Here is a 22413-nt window from a genome sequence, read left to right on the forward strand (position 1 = left end):
TCGTCGCTTTTCTCTCAATACGATATATATGTATATATATATATATATATATATAAAATTTAAGTAATAATCCCTTCATCTCTATCCGCGGACACTTTGCAACATTTTTCATGCAAATAAATTCTCCTCTTCCAATTATACGATGCGATTAAAGGACGAGGGTAATACAAATGCTCGCGACGATGCGACTCCAAGTAAATTGCCGGCGCGTTCGAAAAATAGTAGCAATAGAAGCCATCGGCATGCCAAAACGGACCTTTCACGTGGCGGTCGTTGCCCATTTCCCGGACATTATATCGTGCTAGCGGGCCGCTGCTATAATTTAATAACATCGGGGCGTGCGTAATGCCTTTCGACACGAGTCAGCGATAATTCCGCGGCGAATGTCCAATAAAAAGCCACTTTGCCCGATCGAAATATCAAATGTAATCCTCTTAAGTCGGCCGCGCCGTCGAACGTGTATCTCGCGAGCTGACCATCGCGCCCTGTCCTCCCCCGCTTCGCACCCCCTAACCCCTATCGGCCATCAACCGCCCCTCGACTCTATCTCTGTCCGCCTCGGCGAGCTACTAACTTTTGCTTTCCCCTCTCTTCGATATACCCTCTTCTCTCTTTCTCTTTCTCTATTCCGTTTTCGCTCGTCGCTTTCCTCCTCCTCCTCCTCCTCCTCCTCCTCCTCCTCCTCCTCCTCCTCCTCCTCCTCCTCCTCCTCCTCTGCGTCGTCCTGTTCCTTAGGTCGGAGGCGTTGCTTTTACGGCGATTGAAGTTCCTCGTGGGTCCTTGGGCATACCGCCAGGTGGCAGTGCCGCGTCCTTTTGGGCGTCGGCCCCGATGTCCTTCGTCCTGCGAGATTTTTCTTCGAACTGGCAGGAAGGAGAGCAGGCAGAGGCGGCGACGGAGGAAGTATCGTTGTGTACTTAGGATATCGCACGTGTCTTCCCGAAATAGCGACCCCACGCTGCGGTACCGAGTACATCGGAATGGGGAGGATCGGGGAGGGTTCAGATCTGAATCTGATTTTGACCCTGAAATAGTCCCGGGGAATAGGGTCGCATTGCTACGGTGGTCTTAACGTTGCCGTCAAATTGAAAGAAAAGTTTCAGCCCAGACGAGATAGAAGGGCGGGAGGGGGGGGGCGGGGGAGGACTGAGGGATCTATCGATCGACACGGGATTACCGAGTCGCAGCGAATTTCGTCGGCAAATCCGGGGGCGTCGAAACACCACGCGGATGTTCCTGACGCAAATTCCGTAACATTCTTTTATCGATCGTTAAAAGTTTCATTCGGCTACTCTTTCTCTCTATCTCCCTTTCTCTCTTACCGTTTCTCTCTTTTGCACGCGTTCTTTCTCCTTCCCCTCCCTCCCCCCTCTCTCTCTCTCTCTCTCTCTCTCTCTCTCTCTCTCTCTCTCGACTGCTCCTTCAACACAGGAAGCTATTGAACACCTCGTACAATTAGCTCCTCTCATTAAAGAACCATTCGCAGCGGCACCGAATGCCGAGCGACGTTGAATAATTAGCATTCGCTACCGACCGAAATCGATTTGTTAATTAATAAAGCGCGCTAACGTTCGCGATACTAATAATACCGGTCAACAATTGAATAGAGAGCGCGTTCATTAACTCGCCCGCGCGCGCGAGCGAGCGCGCGAGCGAGCGAGCGAGCGAGCGCGCAGTCAGTTAACGCCGGCGCGCCGCCGCCGTGTCGGATCGACCTCGATATCGACTCAAATAATCGAATTTGTTACGGACCCGTGAAAATTCTCTCGGAGCAATCGCCGGCGCATCCTCGCGCAAACGATGTTCTTTGCAAGCGACGACTCGTCGCGGTGACGATGACGACGGAAAAAAGGTCCTTTATCTCATCATTGAACATCTTTATCGCCTCGCGATCCTCTCCCTTTTCTCTCGTTACCGCCCCCGCCCCCTCCCCCTCCGTCCCCTTGCCAGCCAACGGCCGGCTCCGCGCTGGTACCGGCGCTTCGTGCCGCGAATTTTCCTCTCCGTCTTCGTAGAAAGGAAGCCCGGAAGGAAAGTTCCTTCTCCAACTCGTTCGATGCTCCGGCGGGTTACCGGCTATTGGCCAGGATATCTTTCGATTATCAAGACCATCCATACCTACCTACCTACACCGCCTTAGTCGGGGCCGGCTCCATTGTCTTCCCGGCTCTTTCAATTAATGTTTTGATTGATTTCGGACCCTCGCCTGGAGAACGATCCTTCCTCACGATCGTTCCCGCTGTGCCGCAGCTCGCTCACTCGCTCGCTCGCTCGCTCGCTCTTCCCGAGCAATACTCAGGTTGGCCCTCCATAATCGGCATTCCGTGGAAGACGGAGCGCGGGGACGCGTGAGAATTTCGCGCGTTAATACGAAAGAAGGATATTGCGCCTTGGTTGCTTCCGCTGCGCCGGGCGGCGCTTATGGCTCGCAATAACGCTTCGATCGGGGATTCTCTCAAATCGCTCGACCTCGCGGAGAGTGTAAATTTCCGACAGGCGTCGCGCGCGCGCGGCGCGTTCTCTCAGCTTCCTAAATGGAAGATTGTGCCAGGGTGTGTGCGCTCCGTAGATGACGCGCGCATGTATATCGAGGAACATGAGGGAGGTGAATGCAAATCGACGACTTGGTCCGAAGCGTTCCACGCCAAGATCAAGACTCTCGGAGCGGGAGGAGGATGAAGGCGGAGATTGAACAGCGCATTACAGATTTAACGATTTTAAAAAGCTAATTGCGGTCTCTCGGGCTCGGATTACCGGCGACTTTCCTGCCCCCCGGGATCCTACGTGCCGCAGATAAATCCTGCTGCCGGAATGCGCCACGGGGTGCGCGCTCTCGGTGCGTACGAAGAACGCGACGTCGCCGACGCCGACGTCGCCGACGACTTCGGCGTCGTCCTCGCTGCTCGTGGTAACGGGGATGGCGGCGGCGGCGGCGGCGGCGTGTCGGTCGGTCGGTCGGTCGGTAGCCGGTAGACGACGGCTCCGGATCGGTGTTATACCCCCGGTGGTGGCTGTTTTATTGCGAGATTTGCGGCGTGGCCTCCCCGTGTAACAAGACTTACTGAGATCTTAATAGAATCTGAGACCGCCCCTCCTCTCTCTCTCTCTCGCAGCGGGTCCCGCACCACCACCGCAGGACTAACTCGGTTCTCGTCCATGCTTCCGCGCCTTCCCGACCACCTACACCTCCCCTCCCCCTTGGCGCCGCTAACCCCTCTTTCTTTCGTCGGACCTTGAAGGGGACGGGGACGGGGGTGGCCATGGGGTCGAGCAGGAGGGAGTGGGAGGAAGTTGACCCCGGCACTGCATCCCTTCGGCGAAAAAAAGAAAAGTGGCGCTTATATTCTAAGCGTGTATAAGAGAGATGGGAAGGCGGCTGGGGTGGGCGGCGAGAACTGGGCAGGGGGATGAAGCGGCGAGCGGGAGCGGTCTGAAGGGTGATTTATGAATATTGCCTACGGAGAAAAGTGTATCGCTACTATACCGCACTACCGCGTCGATTTCGCGCGCGCTCTCTCTTTCTCTCTCTCTCTCTCTCTCTCTCTCTCTCTCTCTCACTCTCTCTCACTCTCTCTCTCTCTCTCTCTCTCTCTCTCTCTCTCTCTCTGTCTCACCCTCTCTCTTCTCCTCGGGAAGACTTCGGAACGACTCCGGCGCGACGACTCCGCTCGTCGTAACGTTCGCGTTGCTTCCGGCGAGAGAACGGTCGGTCGAGCGATCGAAAGTTTCGTCGAGGCTGTTCTCTCGTTGACTCGCGTCGAACGCGTATAATCGGACGATGAAAAACTTGGTCGCACAATGTTTTTTCCCTATTTTTCATCGACGTTCCTGCTCGACTTCCCAGCTCGAGCAGGAGACCAAGACACGTGACGACGCTACGCGCAACATCGACAGGACAACTCGACGAAGAAACGCGTCATTGCGAAATATGAGGCGTTTGAACGGATAATATCAAATGCAAATGTATATACCGCGTTACGTCAAAATGTATCGGAATCGAGAACCGTCCGGTCGTATTTCGCGCTTTCGTCATTTCGGTTTCTCGCCGCTCGCCGGATCGATATGGTATACTCTCTCTCTCTCCCTCCCCCCCCCTGCGTGAGCCGTGTGCCGTGAGAGAGCGAACGAGGGAGAGACTCGCCCTTATCCCGTAACGAACACAATTGGCATCGTCAAGACGATCTCACGTGCGTCTTAATTATACCGTACAGCGCGCCGGCCCCGGTCAGGAGCATCGAGTTGCAGTGAATATTTTATAGCGGCGATGCCAAAGAGAGAGAGAGATGCGCCGCGCCGCGCCGCACCGCGCCGCGTATAACGACGACGCGAGTGTAGGTCTGTCTCGCCCGCTCGCTCACTCACTCTCCCTTCAGTCCCCCGTCTTCCCCCAGGAAGCTTGTTAGGCGACGCCGTGCTCCGCTATCTTCTAATTGGCGATATAATGATCCTGAAGGATGGAATACCGTGGTCCTGAAGGACCCGAGGAGAACACCCTCCTCTCTCACCGCGCCTCGTCTCTTTGTCAGGGCTGAAATTAAAATTTGGCTCTGCCCCCCCCCTCTCTCTCTCTCTCTCTCTCTCTCTCTCTCTCTCTCTCTCTCCTTCCCTCCTTTCTCTCCATTCGTAGTCGTCACCCTACCGTCTTTCCCCTCCGTCGCCCCGTCGCCGGACTTCTTTCGTCGCGCTTCTTATTTCCGTGCGGGCCATCAATTCTTGGCGCGTCGTTCTCGCGGAAGCGCCGCGATGTCGATCGCGTTTTCGCGCGCGACCCGTCCGAGTTCACGCGGCAGCGAAGCCGCGAAGTGAAGCGAAGGGGCACGGCGACACGGGCGGATGGTGAAAAGTATTCCGCAATTCACACGCTCGTATCGTATTGCGGGTTGTCGGGAAATCGCTCTGGCCGTCTACGTCAATTTAAGGGACAGTCGTCGACTAGTAATTAATCGACCATTAGCTACAGTAGTTCGGAACGCGCGGCGCGGAACAAGTACTCGTTCTAATTACGCGCGGCGCCCTCATTAACCATAGTAATATAGTAAATTTACAACTTGTAATTATCTCTCATCCCCGTCGCTACCGCCGCCGCTGCCGCTGCCGCTGCCGCCGTCGACGACGATGACTACGACGACGACGACGACGACGACGACTACGACGACGACGACGACGGCGACGTAGCCTGCGCGCCGCGACGCAGTTTCCCGTGTGCCCAATCAACGAAGGCGGTATATATCCGTATCGTTATCGCTGCTCGTCCATTCAGAATTTACGAACGGGCCCTTGTAGCGGTGTTGATAGTTACGAGGCCGGTCTCAATTAGTGGAACTTACGTCGCTAGGGTCCAATTAGACGTAGGCCAGCGCAGCTACACCCTGTTTGCCCAAGTTTGCCGTGCACCGTCCTCGCTGTCGTCGTCGTCGTCGTCGTCGTCGTCGTCGTCGTCGTCGTCGTCGTCGTCGTCGTCGTCGTCGCCGTCGTCGTCGTCGTCTTCGTTGGCGTCGTCGGCAGCAGCGGTGGCGGCGGCGGCGGAGATGGCGATGGCGGTGGCGGCGGCGGCGACGGTGGTGGCGGCGGATGGGGTTGCTCGCCGTCCCGCAGCTGCAGCGCCGGTTGAAGGTGTCTTTTTCCTACGCTAATGACTAATTAGCAGTCTCTCCACTTTGTAGTATAATGACACGGGATCCAGCTCGGAGCCGTCGGGTTGGGATCATTATTAAGCCCCGAAATTGCAGTCGTGCTGGCTACCCTCTTCCACGGCCTCTTCCTTCCTTCACCACCTCCCACCCCCTTCTCTCTCTCTCTCTCTCTCTCTCTCTCTCTCTCTCTCTCTCTCTCCCGGTCGCACAATAACGGATTTTGCAATCCTATAGTATTAATAAACGGATTTCTCTTCATCCGTCTATCCGCGCACGAGGCGCCATATTTTATCGAGCATCTTTGATATGAGTTGGCCAGGTTCGCGCGAGAAACGCTTTCGATTAAATCGCCGGGCCGACGAGTGCAGTCGCTCGCAGTGTGGGTCAGCTGGCTCTGCGTCTCGCTGACCTCTAACTGTAATATTATATCAAATCCGATGCGCGCGCGCTCTCTCTCTCTCTCTCTCTCTTGTCCAGCTTCTGCTCATCCTCCTGCCTCACGAGACGACTTCACTCCCGTCGCCAGCCCGTTCTTCTTCCGCCCGTCTATCCGTCCACGTATTTGTCCATTCCGCTTTCTCGGTGTGTGTGTCTGTGTGTGTGTGTGTGTGTGTGTGTGTGTGTCTTCTCTCCACGTCGGACTTTCTTTTACATTTATTTATTTCCTAAACGTCCGTCCCCACCGGCTACTTTATATTTGACATTTTTATTAAACCACCTAGCGGCGGGGGGAGGGGAGCCCTGTCCGTTCCGACGGGATCTCCGGGAGGACGCGCGGAGGGAGAGACGCGCGCGCGAGCTGCGTGGAGTGTACGCGCGGGGTCGAGTCTCTCCCATATTGCTGTTAGAGCAATTTCGTAATCTCGGAAGGGTGCTCCTTATATTGACCGAATAAAAAGTCGTATCCGTTGCTGATTCGACGATCGAATATCGTCGTTTCTCCGGGGGGTTCGACGGTATCGCGGGGACTGACCGTTCGCCGCGCCGCTCAAGCCGTAACGCTCGGAATCAGTTTGCCATTTTACGATTATGTTATCTCGTAGACGAGAACTGTCGCGCAGCGTGCGCGTTCGCGTTCGCGACGCGAGAGTGATTTTATCAGCGAGGCATCGAATTTTCTCAGAGCTACTGCGCCGGGAAATGAAACGCTGTGTCCGCCCAGCCGCTAATTCCGAGCACGGTATTCGACCGTGCGCGATCGAGTAAATATCGATGATACTCCGCCGCAGCGAAGTGTGCGACACTCGAGAGACCTTCGTTATCTCGGTGCCTGCCCTCCGATGGACGGCATGTATGGTATTTCCCTTTTCACTCGACACGATGTAAGTTTATACTTAAGAAAATCACCGAGCGCGGTCTGGTCGGGTCGTTGAAAATTCTCCAGATGATTCGGAGATATCGCCGCAGCGAACAGTCTAATTTCCATAAGCCGGCCAGCAGCGGTAAAAGACGTCGTAAATCGCGGCGCGGCGCGGCGCGCCGGGGCGGAATTCGCCCTTTGCGATTTTGTTTTACAGGCGATCCGAGTATCGACGTAGTCCGCGCCGCGACGATATCGGCCGAGTCACGAGATAATACAATATCCGTAGCGTTCCTGTGCACGAGGCGACCGATCGCTCGAGGTGTGACAAACAAGTCGCAATATCCTGATGGGATTTAGCATTCGAGGGGAAAATTATAGTCGCATCGCTCTTTCTGTTCTCGGTCTCTACCTCAGGCGAGGGGGAATTCCGTGCAAGCTTCTACGTTCCACTTCGCGGCGATCCCGATCTGACAGAGACTGTCCCAGTTGTGTTCAATTCGACGTCACGTCTTTCGAGACAAGCTCTCGCGAGAATGCGGAAGAGAAAATATTGTTTTGTTTCTTTCCTCTTTTTTCTTTTTCTCCTTTTATTTTTTCCTCTTCTCGGACGTTCATTGTGCGCGGTTTTTCACAGAATCTCGCTCGCGCTCGCACGATTTGTCCGCACCCGAGCGAGTAGGATAGACTTACGATCGCTCTGGGCAAGTAATTTCAATCGGTATAGTATGTGCGAATTTTCACAGCGTCGAGATTTTTGCAGGTTCGATATTTTGCACCGGCGCCGAGTGATTAATTTCCCCCCTCCCGAATTTTTTACTTGATATTTGAATACTCGTACATTGAGCTTTTAATTTGCTCGCGAGCACCGGCAATTTTGATATTCACTATTTGCCAATGAAACGGGCAAAGTAACATCCAATTTTTTTTCCACCGTATCTCCACAACCATCGTGATCAAACATGATACGTACGCGTAACTATACCGCGTTGCGGAACGCAATGTAAAACGGAGAATGATCGTCCCTCCCCCCTCTCCCTCTTTTTCTCGCTCTCTTTCTCCATGCGCCGGCCACGAGTTCACTCACGACGAACTCGTTTATCGGGGTCGGGTTCATTCCCGACGATCGAACGGTTATTGATCGCACAATTAGCATTACCGGGCTTTTCCGCGAGTCAGGAAAAGAGCTTAAAAACCGTCATCGTTAGCCGCGTCTTTCCGCGGCGTATGGCACGGGCTACGCGCGCTTTTATTATTTCTTCTCCCTTTTTTGCCGTCCTATCTCGCGATATCAATCGGACCAAGAGAGAATCATTAAAAAAAACTAGATCCAGGGTAAAACGGAGCGTACGGGTCGTTTGACGAATCACGAGGCGGCTCTTGGGTATACGCGAACGTGGGGTTGGGAGACGCGCGCGCCGCGGGGCGGGAGGGTGGCACGAGGGAGAGGGCCGGGGGAATGATGTTTTTTTCCTCGGCGGCGCCTCTTTAATTTGCCCTCCAATTAACGGACGGGGTCCTATTTGAAAAATACCTGCCACGAGGGCTGGCAATTATACTTCTTCCTTTTTTTTGCGTCACGAGCGCGTTATTAGCGCTATCCGTCCAACCCCGCCACCGCTACCCGTCCCTCGCGCCTCTCTGTCTCTTTCTCTCCTCCCTCGCGCCTTCGTCTCTCGTTTGCTCTTTCCTACTATCCACCACCTCCAGCACCACCACTACCACCACCACCACCACCACCACCGCCGCCGCCGCCGCCGCCGCCGCCGCCGCCGCTGCCGCCGCCGCCGCCGCCGCCGCCGCCGTCGCCTCCTCCACCAACACCACCACCACCACCATTACCATCACCACTACCACCACTGCCACCATCACCATCACTGCCACCACTGCCACCACCAACGCCATCACCACTACTACCGTCATCTCGCTCACTCATCTCTCCTCTCCTCTTTCTCTCCCTCTCTCTCTCTCTCTCTCTCGCTCTCGCTCTCGTCCTCGTTCTCTCACCCATTTTGTCTTAGTGCGTGTGTGCGAGCACGCGAGGGTGGTCCGTGTGGGCGAGCGTATCCGTGCGCGATTGTATGCGTTTTACGTGTATTGCGAAGCACGCGGGTGAAGTGATGCGGCGGGCGGTGGAAAAGGGGGAAGAGAGAAGAGCCGCGTGGAGAGAGGTGGAGAGAGGCGACGGGTAGGGAAAGGTTCGAGCGAGATACCGAGATAGAGAGATAGAGAAGGAGAGGTGAGAGACAGAGAGTAAAGGGGTAGGTGGCGGCGGTAGGTGGTAGCGAGAGAGAAAATTGGAACCGGGAGTATACGAGGGACTAGCGAGGGGGTGCGGTGGCTGCGGGCCGGAACGCGGGCCAGGGGGCGGGGAGGGGGAGGGAAGGAGTAGCGTTTATAACTCGTGCCCGGGTCTCTCCCGGCTTTGAGAAGGCCAATTAGCAGCATAAAGCTGCAGCTCGGCCCCGAGGCCGAGGATGTTTGTATGTAATAATGGATTGTTACTCAAAGTATCCGGCTAATTAATTAAGCCCCCGCCGCGCGTCCGCCCGCTCGTCGTCGTTTCGAACGGTGCGGTGGCAACGGCGACGGCGACGGCGACGGCGACGGCGACGGCGGCCCACTTCGCTCTCCCACCCCTTCTGCCCCATCGTCGCCACCACCGCCGCCACCTCCACCACCACCACCACCACCACCACCACCACCACCACCACCACCAGCACCACCCTCACTCCACTTTAGCCCGCGAAGTATCGCGCAGCCGGCATCGGAGAAACGTAGCCGCGCTCTTGCGATCTTGCATACGCCGTTTTCGCTCGCGACCGTCGAGCGCGAGCTCGACGACTTCGATCGCGGGGAGATGCGATCGCGCACACTTGGTTAGTTTTCTAACGAACGGCTCGCGATGGCGGCGCGCTTGGCGAAGAGAATCGATGATTCAAATGACTGATGCGATACGAGTTCAAAGTGATCTAGATATTCGTGGCTCTCGGGGGGAACCCCAATCGCCGTTCATCCGTCACGCTCGACGGACGCGCCTGTCGCCGAGCAGTTAAAAAAGACGCTGCTTCGCGTGTCGGTAGTTAAAAAAGGGCAAGAAAAAAGAGAGAAAAGGGAAGGAATACAGGCGCACAGGCACACTCGGGAGAGATCCCAACGGCACCCATGGCGCGGTGCGTCGCCGCCGCTTATTGGAGTCTGGCTGCACGAGGATGCGCGCAGGAACGGTTCCAATTAGCCGCGCTAATTATTGCGTGCTGTCAGCCACTTACGACGTCGGAGACGCTTATAACTGCGGGATACGCGTGCATGACACGCTAGCCGTCCGCGAAGTCGCCCTCTCGCGCACACACACACACACACACACACACACACACACACACACACATGAGCCGGACACGTGCGGATCGCGCCGGATCCCCGAAAGCGATAAAGTTCTCATTAACTCGGGAAATCAAGTTTCGGCCGGCGAAATGACCCGGCCGTATGATTCCCTCGCGATTCGCTCGCGCGCACAATTCTCGAGCTGTCGACTCGCCAGGAATTTTATATCGCGCCGTGTCTGACGGATTACCGCGCGGCCGAGAACGCGTCTGCGCGTGTATTTCAGATCTCTCGTAGTGCGCGAGATGAGAAGGATCGGAGGGAGCAGAAGAGATTAGGAAATTAACTTGGCCTCGCTGTTTTAGACATTTCCTCGAAAAACGACGAAACGCACACACACACACACACACACACACACAGAGAGAGAGAGAGAGAGAGAGAGACACACACATACATACATCGCGCGCACCGTCGTGACCGTTCGATTTGCTTTTAATGTTCCAGACGGCGCCGTAGCCAAGATCACGATGACTATGGACGTGAGCAAATCCGAGACGAATAAAAATGGTTCGACGCAGCAGGAGTGCGCCGGCTGCGGAAAGACAATTACGGAGAGGTAAGCGCGTCGGCATTTTCTCTACACGGTTCGCCACTCCCTCGAAAGCGGAGAGAGAGGGAGGAAAAGAAAACAGGATTACCCTCGTTGTTTATGTCGCATCGTACTTCACATCCCGCTAATAAGCCCCCTCGCGATATCGATGCTTCGTTAGAATGTCGAAAGAGCCGCCGCTCCGTGCCGCCCGGCGAGAACGTCGATCTTTGATCTTCTCGTCCGCGGTACTTTCGCGTCCCTCTTTCGACCGGAGAAGCAGGCCCCCTCCCTCCCCGATTTTTCTCAAGAAATATAATATATATATTAGATATCGAGAGAGAGAGAGAGAGAGAGAGAGAGAGAGAGAGAGAGAGAGAGAGAGAGAAAAGAGAGACTTGTGGGGTTTAACGGCCGGTAAGAAGGAAAACTGCGGTCGGTTCTTCAGGTACCTCCTCAAGGCCTTGGACCTCTACTGGCACGAGGACTGCCTCAAGTGCGGATGCTGCGACTGTAGGTTAGGAGAGGTCGGCTCTACGCTCTACACCAAAGCTAACCTTATCCTCTGTAAGAGGGACTACCTCAGGCTCTTCGGCAACACAGGATGCTGCGCGGCATGTAACAAACCAATACCGGCGTTCGAGATGGTCATGAGGGCCAGGACGAATGTCTATCATCTCGACTGCTTCGCCTGTCAACAATGCACTCATCGGTGAGTACGATTAATGACGGGATTTTCCCATTTATTGAATATATTCACCTCGGATGAGCGCGCGTTCTTCAAGTCAGTTTCTCTTCTCCTGCATTCAAAGTGAGACACATTCCGTGTCTTGTTGTAAATATAAGAAGCGCGGATCTCTCATTTCGAAATTATGCGGATTGCAACGGCTTCTCCGACGGATTTTTGGCGAAATTACGCGGTGGGCTGCGATTCGGAAGTGACGTTACCCCCGTTCGTCGGGGGTTGGCAATTACCGAGTCGTGCGACGTAAAATCAAAGTTGGTGATCATGCAGAATTCAAATTGCTAAGCTTACGCTTCTCTCCCGTTTTTCCCTTCTTCCTGCCTTCCTCTGTTTTACTTCTTTTTTTTTTTCTTTCTTCTTTCTTTCTTTCTTTCTTTCTTTCTTTCTTCCTTTCTTTCTTCCTGCTTTTTCCCGCCGCTCACAGTTTTCGCGAACGATGCATCTTCCCCTTGTGTGGACACAAGGAGAGTGCGAGGAACGGACGCCAAGCGGGGAGAAGCGACTACACCGGTCCATGAGGCAGAGCCCACTGGGGGAGGGGGTGGGTGGGGGAAAGGTTGCTTTACAGGTCAACTGGGAAATCACCCTGCACTTTCCTCGCCGTGACCTCTTCTTTCGCTCGCGCTGCCATTCTCCGACCCGGCAGCGGTCGGATCAACTTCTTCATCGTGAAACCCCGCGGCACATCCTCGCGCACATTCACGGCCTCGGCTCTTCGCCCGCCGAATGCGCGATGCTCCTTTATCGATTTATCCTTCGTCTATTTTTATCGCCATCATCGTACATTCTTCTCAGTCCTTCTTCAAGTCAGACTCGCGAGCCGTAATGTCGATGACTGCGCTGCAGTCACTGGTCAATTTTCCTAGGACCCTCGTCCTTTATTTTCTTCCCGTACAACTTTTCGTTAAACGTGCCGCGCGTTATGGGTTTTATAAGTTGCCAAAGTTCCACGACGACGACATCCTTAGAGGACTCGCCTCGGGCTGAGAATGAATGTCTCTCTTCCTTCTCCCTGTCCCCCTCTTTCTCTCTCTCTCTTTCTCTCTCTCTCTCTCTCTCATATCCTGTATCTCATCTTCGTTCGATCCGTTCCGTCCTTCAGGAGCAGTTACGTAATATCCGAGTATCGCTGACATTTTCGCGCTCGATCGAGATTATCTCCGCGGCCGGGACACCGCTGATATTCCCCGCTCGACTTTCAATATATCGTCGGCTTGACTTCGCGCAGCCTGCGCTCTGTGTCGCGTTTTACGGAGGAATGGAAGGACGAGACGTGGCGGTGGGAGGGAGGGAGGGAGGGAGGCAGGCGGTATCATCGACGCGGGATCAACCGCCGCGGCGGCGTTCCCATCGATCGGAGCCGCGCGTTATCATCCGTTATTCTTTTCTTCGATCCTTTTAATTATCCTACAGGCCGCGGTACGGTACGTGTAAACAATATGTGGCAACGACGAGGCACGGCCAGCAGGCTCCTGTCGCGATTCAATGGCGGAAACCCGTACAAACGAGAGCACAAAGCCAACGAAGCGGTACAATGCTGGCTTACGGACGAAGTGACTCGTTTTTTCGGAGGGGTAACAACGTCCACACACAGGAGAGAGGAAGAGAGAGAGAGAGAGAGAGAGAGAGAGAGAGCAGATAGCGGAGAGGGATTCTGTTGCTCTATCGACGGAGAATGGCGGGCAGGGAAGGGGGGAAGGTAGTATAGTAGTAACGGCGGCGCGAGGGGCTGTGATAGAGGAGCCGGAGGTGGAGGATGTAGTTCCAAGCCAATAGCAATGGCTCGTCCAGGCGTGCGGCAAACGTTGCACAGCGTCTCAAACAATGTGAACAAAAGAGCATCAATTTTACGTTTTTATCGTCCGGCATTGTCTATCTTCGACAATGCCTCCGCTTGCTCGCTCGCGCCACTCGTGGCGAGATCGTCCCGCGTGGGTGGTGCGCGCGGGGTGCTGCGGGACGGGGGGGGGGGAGAGGGATATCGGGATAGTAGCTACGGTCGCACGTACGTCAGCGTCAAAACCGAATGCGAGACTCGGAGGGAACAGAGGAGACGCGGTCGGTCCTGCGGAAAAGGCCGCGGCGTGTGGACGAAGACGCCACGTGGAGAGAGAGAGAGAGAGAGAGAGAGAGAGAGAGAGAGAGAGAGAGAGAGAGAGAGAGAGAGAGAGAGAGAGAGAGAGAGACTTCGTCTCGGCGGACGTCCGCGCGCGCGTGAACGGACCGAGAATGAGTAAATTGGCACAGCTGCATTATTCGGCTGTTGGATTTGTTGTTGTTGGACAATCGCGTTGCGTGTCAGGGACGATATATACGGACGCAATTAAGGCGCGCGAGCGCGCGATGAAATATGCCTGATGCGGAATATATTCGGTAGAGCGGCCAGAGTTACCCCTCGCGTGCGCGCGCGCGCGCGAGCGTGCGATCGCGCTGCGCTAAAAAGCAGGTAGGTAAATTTGAAGAGGCCAATTACTCGCAGCGCTGCGCGTCCTGTAACGAGACGACTTAGAGTTTGCAATTAAACAGCAACAATTACACGGGGTAACTTTAGACTGTAATAACACAGAATAAAGGGTTGCCAGTGGCGGCGACTAGGCTCCCACCCTCCTGGTTAGAGGATGATTTACCGATGCAATTAGCTCTCTCTTTCTCCCCTCTCTCTCTCTCTCTCTCTCTCTCTCTCGTGTTCTCTCTTTTGCTCGCTCGTTTCCCCTTCTCTTTCTCTCTCTCTCTCTCTCTCTCTCTCTCTCCCTCTCTCTCTTGCATCCCCGATGCACACAAACACACACGTCTCAGTGTGCGCGCAAGCGCCGCATCGCGTATCTGCTTTTCCCCTCCGATTTCTTTGCTTCCGTCGAATCCGGTCAAACATAATGACTACTCGATTAAACTTTCGCCCCTGCGACTTGGATTCGATATCCCGTCGGAGCGGGCTCTCTCTCTCTCTCTCTCTCTCTCTCTCTCTCCCGGCGAAATTGCGAACAACGGTAAAATTTCTCATTCGCGGGCGATCGCTGCCGCGCGACGTCCCGAGATCGTATCACGGAGCACGTGATTTTCATCGCATATTACGCGATATTACGCGTTGCGTGCGCTCTTTCTCTCGTTTCTTTTTCTCTTTTCTAGTTATCAGCTCGCTCAGGAATGCGTCACGTTCGCTGGCGCACGCATGTATGTGTATATGCGTCCATGTTCGAGAGCGCGCTGCCCCGTCATTCGGCAATTCCGCAATTTCCGCGATTCACACCGCGGTGCGTCGCGATAAAGATTTTATCTGAGGAACTGGCGTACACACACATACATACACACGCACACACACACACACACACACACACACACACACACACACACACACACCCTCCGTGTTTCGGATCCAAGACGCGCAAGGTGAGATCGCTGAAACTTTGATGCGCCGAAGCTCGCGCAGAGACGGTATTACTCTTTGAGGACTATGGCCACGTCGACGGAGCGGCCCGTAAAGTGCCTCTAACGGGGTCACGCATTGCCACCAGTGGTATCATTTATTGAATCGCAGCGGCTACTTTCCGCCTTTGCACCTCGTAGTAGTCGTCGTCGACGTCGTCCTCGTCGTCCTCGTTGTCACGTCGATCGAACGTCGTCGTCGTCGTTCTCTCTTTCCCTCCTGCCGGTATCGTCTCTCTCCCCCCGTCCCCTCCCCCTTCCATTGTCCTGCGGCTGTCCTCCGGCAGCTGGCTCCGGAAGCCAGGGCTACCCTCGTTAAAGATTCAACCGAGTTATCTGAGCGCCACCCAGATTGAAATTTTCCATGCAGACCGTACAGTCGTTCTCTCGCGCGACTTCACCCACCCTTCCTCCGCCCGTCCCACGAACTATCTTCCGCGTCGATGGTTCACTCACCCCGGTCAGTCGATGTTTCTCGGCCGTCCCGACACCCCCCCCCTCCCCCGTCCTGATCGATTTAAGGTCGCTGTAATCAAAGCGGCCGTGACGCGGCGTACGAGTCTTGGCCGGCATTCCGCGGCCGGATAATTCCCATCGGAAATCTCAGCCTGTGTCGAAATTTCACAGCGGGGGAAGTGCTGGACGTCTAATGGACGCGCGCGCTCGCGCCTGCGAGGCGAATCAGAGGCGTGTTAGAGAGAGAGAGAGAGAGAGAGAGAGAGAGAGAGAGAGAGAGAGGCGCGTGGCTTTCATCGCTTGAAGTCGACGGCGACGAGCAATGTCGCTCTTCGCCGTACAACGACGGGCGGCGGGGGGGGGGGGGAGAGGTAACCGCCGTCCGCGGTCTCACCCTCTCGCGTTCGAACGGGGCGAAGAAATTGCGTCGCGGGCTCCCGGGTGCCGTGAAACGTGTCAAAACGGCCGTAAACAACGTGATGTATCCCGCGCGACGGCCGGGGCTGTGCGTGGCGGGCGGACGAACGGACGGGCGGCTCTGGCAGGCACGTAATAAAAAGAAAATTGAATGGAAACACTTACGGAATTGCGCCAATTACGTCGAGGTGGGCGTGCTAGGTGCGCTCGCGCTGTAATAAAGCGTGTTCGCACGGCAGCGCCGGCGGCGGCGGCGCGGCCGGCGAATTCGCTCTCATTGCGATGAACGCAGAACGGGAGATAAATCAAATTTTAAGCGTTTACAACTTGGTGCGCGCGCGTACTGCGCGCTGCGCCACGGTGGAAAGTAACACTTCAGGGTAGCGAGGACTTCTTCGATTCACGCGTGGCCTTGATATTCCCTTCGTGATGGAGGGAGACGAAGTATCTCGCGTCGACACACATCTCAGCGTGTCTCTCTCTCTCTTTCTCGCGTGTTCTCCCCTCTCCTCCCGCTCCTCCTCTTTCTCTCTGGATATTCTGTAAGTAAACAAATCTCCGCAATGATGCACAGGACACTCGGCTCCGGCGTTACGTGGATCAGTTTTAATACTTGACCAAGGCTATCCGTGCAGCTGGGCGGCCCTCGTTCGATCGCGAGCTCGGATAGAATATTCGCGCGCTCGACGTTTCTTCGACGGCGATTTCTCGAGGCGGGTCGGGCGATACGTCGAATTCGCGCGTGCAAAAAAGCAGCCGGTGGGTGGTCCAGGCGGAAAATTATGGGCTGGCGCGCGCGCGCACCTCGATATCGTTCCACGGCAGACCGTATTTGCGCCGTTTTCGCGAGAAAGGATCGGGCTATGCGCGGCATTATTCGCGCGCGCATAATGGAAGGTCCGGAATGACTGCGCTCACGTGCAACGCGATAATTCTATTGCCCGCGCAATTACGACAGTATCTGCCTCTAGCCAGACGGCCGAAAAAGGTATCCAAAGCGTTACAAGGATTATTTTCGTTTAAGCCGTCCGGCAGTGCCGCCGCTCGCTCGCTCGCTCGCTCGCTCGCTCGCGCGGGCCCGCCGGATATTAATTTATTTCTTTTTTGTCACGCCTTCTCGCCTCGCGTCCCGCGCGAGTCGCTCCGAGGATTAATGGGAAATGACTAATGGCGAAATACAAGTACACCTCCGTCGATTGTATCGCGCGCCGACACGGCGAAAACGCCTGCAAGAGTATCAATTATACCACGGTAACGACGGTCATTATATTTTAATTAACGCGTTCGGTTTGCGCGCGTTGCGCAATTTTCTTTCCTCGACGTGTGCACTTTGTCGCTCATGACGGCCGTATTTACTCGTCGAAATCAGAACATCAGGCCGAGAGAGGGGGGGGGGGGGTTGGTGCGTCGACGCGTGAGCGATGTATCGGATGGATTTGGAAGTAGACCAAAAAAGAGTGAACCCCCCCTCTCTCTCTCTCTTTCTCTCCCTCACTCGTACACACACACACACACATACACACTGACGACGCAAACTTGCGCGAAGGCGACGGGGAAAAAGAACGATACGCGTGCGTGCGGATGAAAAATCCAGGGGAACGGCTGTCGGGGACGCATCGAGCGGCAAGGCCGCAACGCCGAGAGTTGGACCGGCAGGATGCGCGGCGGGGAGGCTGAGGGGCAGGGATAGGTATCCGATTGGAGTGTGGCGTCATTTAGCAGACGACGCGTATAATAGGGGAAACGAGCGAAACCCGGTATAAGCCGCGCGCTTGCTGCCAGCACGGCCACGCGCAGCAACGCGATAATTCTATTTGCCGTGCGATTATGAGAGTATCTACCCCGAGCCAGACCCGACCCGACCTGGCGCGGCGCGGCGCGGCGTGGCGTGGCGCGGCGCGGCGCCGCGCTCTCGTATTTCGCTCTCGTATTTCCTAGCCCGGGATCAAAGCGGATGCGAGGCCGCATGCGGACAGAGGCCCCGATAATAATTATTTGTTCGATGCGTTGCGCGATATGCTCGTTATCCAGCGGAACTCCTTTTTCGAACCGCCCCCCTCCCCCCCCCGCCCCCCGCCCGGATCACCCCGCTTTCTTTCCCGCCGCGCGCGACGCGCGTGTACCGGTCGATCGAGTTTTCGCAGATCAGTGTCTGATCGCTGATCGCGTTATTTGTCGGAATCCTTCCGAGGAGTCTCTTTCTCTCTCTCTCTCTCTCTCTCTCTCTCTCCTTGGGCCGCGACGTGCCGGACGTGAATTTTTGATAAAATGTGGAAGAGCGAGACGGGCTCGGTGCGCGGAAGCTTCCTTGTTGTTAATTACGACGACAACGAGAAGTGGCTGTCTGTGATACTTGCCGAGGCAGGCGACCGGGGATCGTTAGAACGATGCTCGTCAGAGTGGGAGATGGGGCGAAACTCGTCGAACGATGTCCGACACAGAGGGTGCTTTTTCTGCTTGCAGGTTTTGCGTGGGCGATCGGTTTTACTTGTGCGAGAATAAGATTCTCTGCGAGTACGACTACGAGGAGAGGCTAGCCTTCGCTAATATGGCGTTACAGACACCCGCCTCATTAGCATACATCAAAAGGCAACTTCCTCCCACACCGACGCCCCCGGGCCAGAACATGCACCCGGGACACAATCCGCTGCAGGCTCATCAGGGTCTGGGGCAGTCGGTGGCTCAACACAATCACGTGCCGAACGTAAGTGCCAAGAACGCGCGCGAACGAACCCTCACCGAGTGTTTAGAAGAATCGAGTCCAATTCCGAGCGGCGCGTCTCTCTTCCGCCATATTTCCCGTATTTTTCTCCGATTACACCACCGAAGACTCGAGTCGCGTAGTCGTGATCTCGAGAACCCTCTCTCGCCCGATTCCTTTCCTTGTTGGGTCTCTCCCTCACGTAATTCTCGCAGCTGATGAGAGGAGAATCAAGATTCGCGAGATCGTCGTGTGCGACGTGGTGCTGGTGCGACGTCGTCTCACGTCTTTGCGAACCTTTTATGACTTCAGGGTCAAATGTCGGGCGGTACGCCGACGGTGAACGGGACGGCTATAGGGGTCGGCGGACCGAGGGCGCCGGGTGACATGAACAACAACGGCCTGTCGGGGCCCGCTCTCGGACCCGTGAAGCCGCCCCCGATGTCGATGCAGGCGCCGACCAGCTGAAACGAGGCTTCGCCGTCTCTGAAGAAGCTCAGGTGTCTCAGCGGTTACTAAGACCGACGGGAGTTCTCCTCGCTCCGTGGAGATAATTGAATATTTCAAGCGGCGGGGAGGAGGAGGAGGAGGAGGAGGAGGGGGAGGAGGGAGGAGTGGGACGAAAAGAAGTATACGTTGCACCGCTGAGAAGAACGGACGGGATGGACGGGAGGAAAGGGGTTGCGATGTCGAGGGCTCGCGGAGTGACAGAGACCGCGGCGGGAAGGGAGAAGATTGGAACACGCGCGCGCGCAGGATCGGACGCGAAGTCCTTCCTGGGACTTTGGCGATGAAGTGTGACGCTCAGCAGTTGGAGATTGGAATCACTGTGATCGTGGCAAATGAACAAATTTCATGGCGGATATGTTAATACAATAGGACACGCGCGAGGTACGGGCCAGAGCACGCTCGATACACCGTATTTACGAACAGACCCACACACACATACACACACACACACACACGTATACGGACACCACGCATACACTGCTACACGTCGCACCCGGACACGAACGGACGCCGAACGACGTTCGCGTAGTTCTCGGGGGCCGATGCACATGTGTGCATCTTGTAAGATACGACCACACGCGACACACACGTAAGGTTAAATTAGATGATTTGTGTAAGATATATTTCCAGCGAGAGAGACGAGACACGGGGGTGGTGAATGTGAGGGCTCTCAGCGAGCGCGTGCATGCGTGTGTGCGTGTGTGTGTGCGAATGAATGGCGGAGTCGCTTGTAAATAAATCTGTGTCGTATTCGACTCCGTGAGTGAGCAAGAGAGGGAGAGAGGGGGAGGGGGAGAGGGAGGATGAAACAATTACCAGTATACGCAGGCCCACCAAAATGACTCTTATCCCGCTCGTGATACCGCCATCGTTGATCCGTAAAGACGTGGAGCGCCAGTTCGGAGGAAACAGCAACAGTGAGGGAAAGAGAAAGAGAGAGAGAGAGAGAGTGAGAGAGAGAGAGAGAGAGAGAGAGAGAAGCGAACTTTCAGCGAGAGCGAAGAGGACACGAGGGGTTCTGTAACACGTGCCATAATCCTGCGATCTCTCGTTTCACAGCCGACCGAAAGGGCGCTGCCAGGAAGAGGGAAAGGAGACGAGTAAGATGATGATTATTTTATATTCCGCGATCGCGGAGAATCGCGGCAAGCGCGACCGCGACTTCGCGAGCTCTCGCACGCGCGTCTCTCGCAAATTTATACCAACGTAAACATAATTCTTCCCTCGTCGCGCCTGGCACTCGGAAACGACGACGCGGCAGACTTCATTTTCGTGTCCCTCTAGTCTCGTAAAATTTCCGTTATGTCGCGCGGTGTGTCATCGTTGATTCTCGCGTCGGAGAAGAGAGCGGGACGTGCCCGCGACAGTCGATACCAAAGAGATAATTCAAGACATTAGGTTAAGAGCCCCTCGGATCGAGCGCCGCGGAGAGAGAGAGAGAGAGAGAGAGAGAGAGAGAGAGAGAGAGAGAGAGAGAGAGAGAGAGAGAGAGAGAGAGAGAGAGAGATTGAGTTTTCGACAGCCCGACGCGCGTCACGGCGACGGTTATTTTCCACCAGCATCCATCCGGCGGAGCGTTCGCGAGACGGCGAGGAGCAACGGCGGATTATCGTACGGATCCCCCCGATCGGTCTCGATGCTCGCGTCGGAGCTTTCGGTAAATCGGACAAAGCACTCTTACTCACTTTTCACGTCACTTTTCACTTTCGTGCCGAGAGAAGCCCATAGTGATTTATGTTTCCCGCGTGTTCGACGAGACGTCGAGCCTTCGTCGTAGACAGCCGCGCAGCTCCGGCGGCAAGCTGACCCAAGCGGGATCTTCGCGCGTACGTTAATCCGCCGCCGACGACGTGAGATGCGACGCGAGCCGGAGCCGCCAGAGCGCGGCGAGGGGCTTAGTCACTTAGCTTTAACGCTTCAATGCCAAAAATACGAGCGGCGCTTATCTATACCAAACGCCAAACGGCACACATCCCTTCGTAATCGTGCGAAGCAGGTGGGAAGAGGGCGACGACGAGGATGCTCTCTCGCGCCGCGCTCTCGTCGGCGCGCGCCAACACTATTAACCGCGGGCTCACGAGTCCACGCTAATTTCGCCGTGAGTGATTTCCACGCGGCGCCGGAAGGTACCGGTCTGTCTCGTTCTCGCGTGTGTCCGGGCTTTCTCTCGCTCGCGACCGGCGGGACCCCGCTTGCACCGACGTCGCCGCGGAGCGACAGGGTAACCGTAACGCACGTAACGTTGTTCTCTCGGCAGGCGCATCAAATCCCCTCCGTAGTGCCGGCTACACACATCTTCTTATCATCGCGTACACAGACAGAGTTGCAGGCCGATCGTCTCTGCGCCGAGCTGAGCCCGCGATTACGGTTACTTGATCCCGAAGCGGACGGGAAAACACGGAGTCGATGGCTGAGGAGAGACGCGTCCGATTCTCGCACTCGCAACGCGATCATCGGTGCAATCGGTCTCACGTTCCGCCGGAACTGTCGACAGAGTCGTCGTCGTCGGCGCTCCCGACGCTCACGACGACGATGCGACGCGCGCTGAATCCGAGAGAACGCAGGCGTAATCGGGATTTATAGTTTGCGCATCGAGTATATGTAAATTATCGAGCAACAGTGGATCGAACCCGACGACTATCGTACCGTGTTAGTACAAAGATCCTGTGACGTAGAGAGAGAGAGAGAGAGAGAGAGAATGAGAGTGAGAGAGAGAGACTGAGAGAGAGAGAGAGAGAGAGAGAGAGCGAACGAAAGAGAGTCGGCTACGATAGAGGCGATACAGTGACGAGCGAGAAGGACATGTGTCTCCCACGTAGGCGGAGAAAACGAGGGACGATTTTTTCCCGTTTTTTATCCATCTGTATATAACATCACTTACTAGGGCTCTATTAATATATTTACGACCGCTCCCCTTCGCGCGGGGGCTCCCATTACTACCGAGAAAATATAACATTCTTATAAATACAACCTGGTGCATTCCAAGGACGTTCTCTTTTTATTTCGCAGCCGAGAAGGAGACGGCGGCGGCGGCGGCGGAGTGCGCGAGTTTAAATCCCAGACACATCCCCTGGCACGGATCCTGCAGTACACGCGCGTCCTATGCGCGGTACTCGTTGCGCTTCCTCGTCTTCTTCATCATCGCTCTCCCAGTTCACGGCTCCTTCTCCCTTACCCGACAACCCGCTGCCTATCTTCCTGTCACGTCGGGCCGAGATCGAGGTAAAGTCCCAGCTCACGTAAGTTGCTGCGATCCGATCATGCGCGGATTCCATTCAACGCGTGCTGCGAGGGCGGTGGGCGAGGCGAGAGGGC

At 55.6% G+C, this 22413-nt stretch overlaps 1 protein-coding gene across 2 annotated transcripts in view; it reads left to right on the plus strand.

The window, feature by feature from the left end:
- Positions 1-22068, plus strand: part of LOC105183513 (LIM domain only protein 3) — a 57368-nt gene extending 35300 nt beyond the window's left edge. For both annotated transcript variants that reach the window (XM_025303248.1, XM_025303249.1), the window contains exons 2-5: positions 10762-10873; positions 11295-11558; positions 18351-18591; positions 18901-22068. In XM_025303248.1, the coding sequence (XP_025159033.1) occupies positions 10785-10873; positions 11295-11558; positions 18351-18591; positions 18901-19056 (750 nt within the window). In that variant the 5' untranslated portion in view covers positions 10762-10784 and the 3' untranslated portion in view covers positions 19057-22068. The remainder of the gene's footprint in view (positions 1-10761; positions 10874-11294; positions 11559-18350; positions 18592-18900) is intronic.
- The last annotated feature ends 345 nt before the right edge of the window (positions 22069-22413 follow it).

Source organism: Harpegnathos saltator, unplaced genomic scaffold (genome assembly GCF_003227715.2).
Source record: "Harpegnathos saltator strain DR-91 unplaced genomic scaffold, Hsal_v8.6 scaffold539, whole genome shotgun sequence".
NCBI lineage: Eukaryota > Metazoa > Arthropoda > Insecta > Hymenoptera > Formicidae > Harpegnathos > Harpegnathos saltator.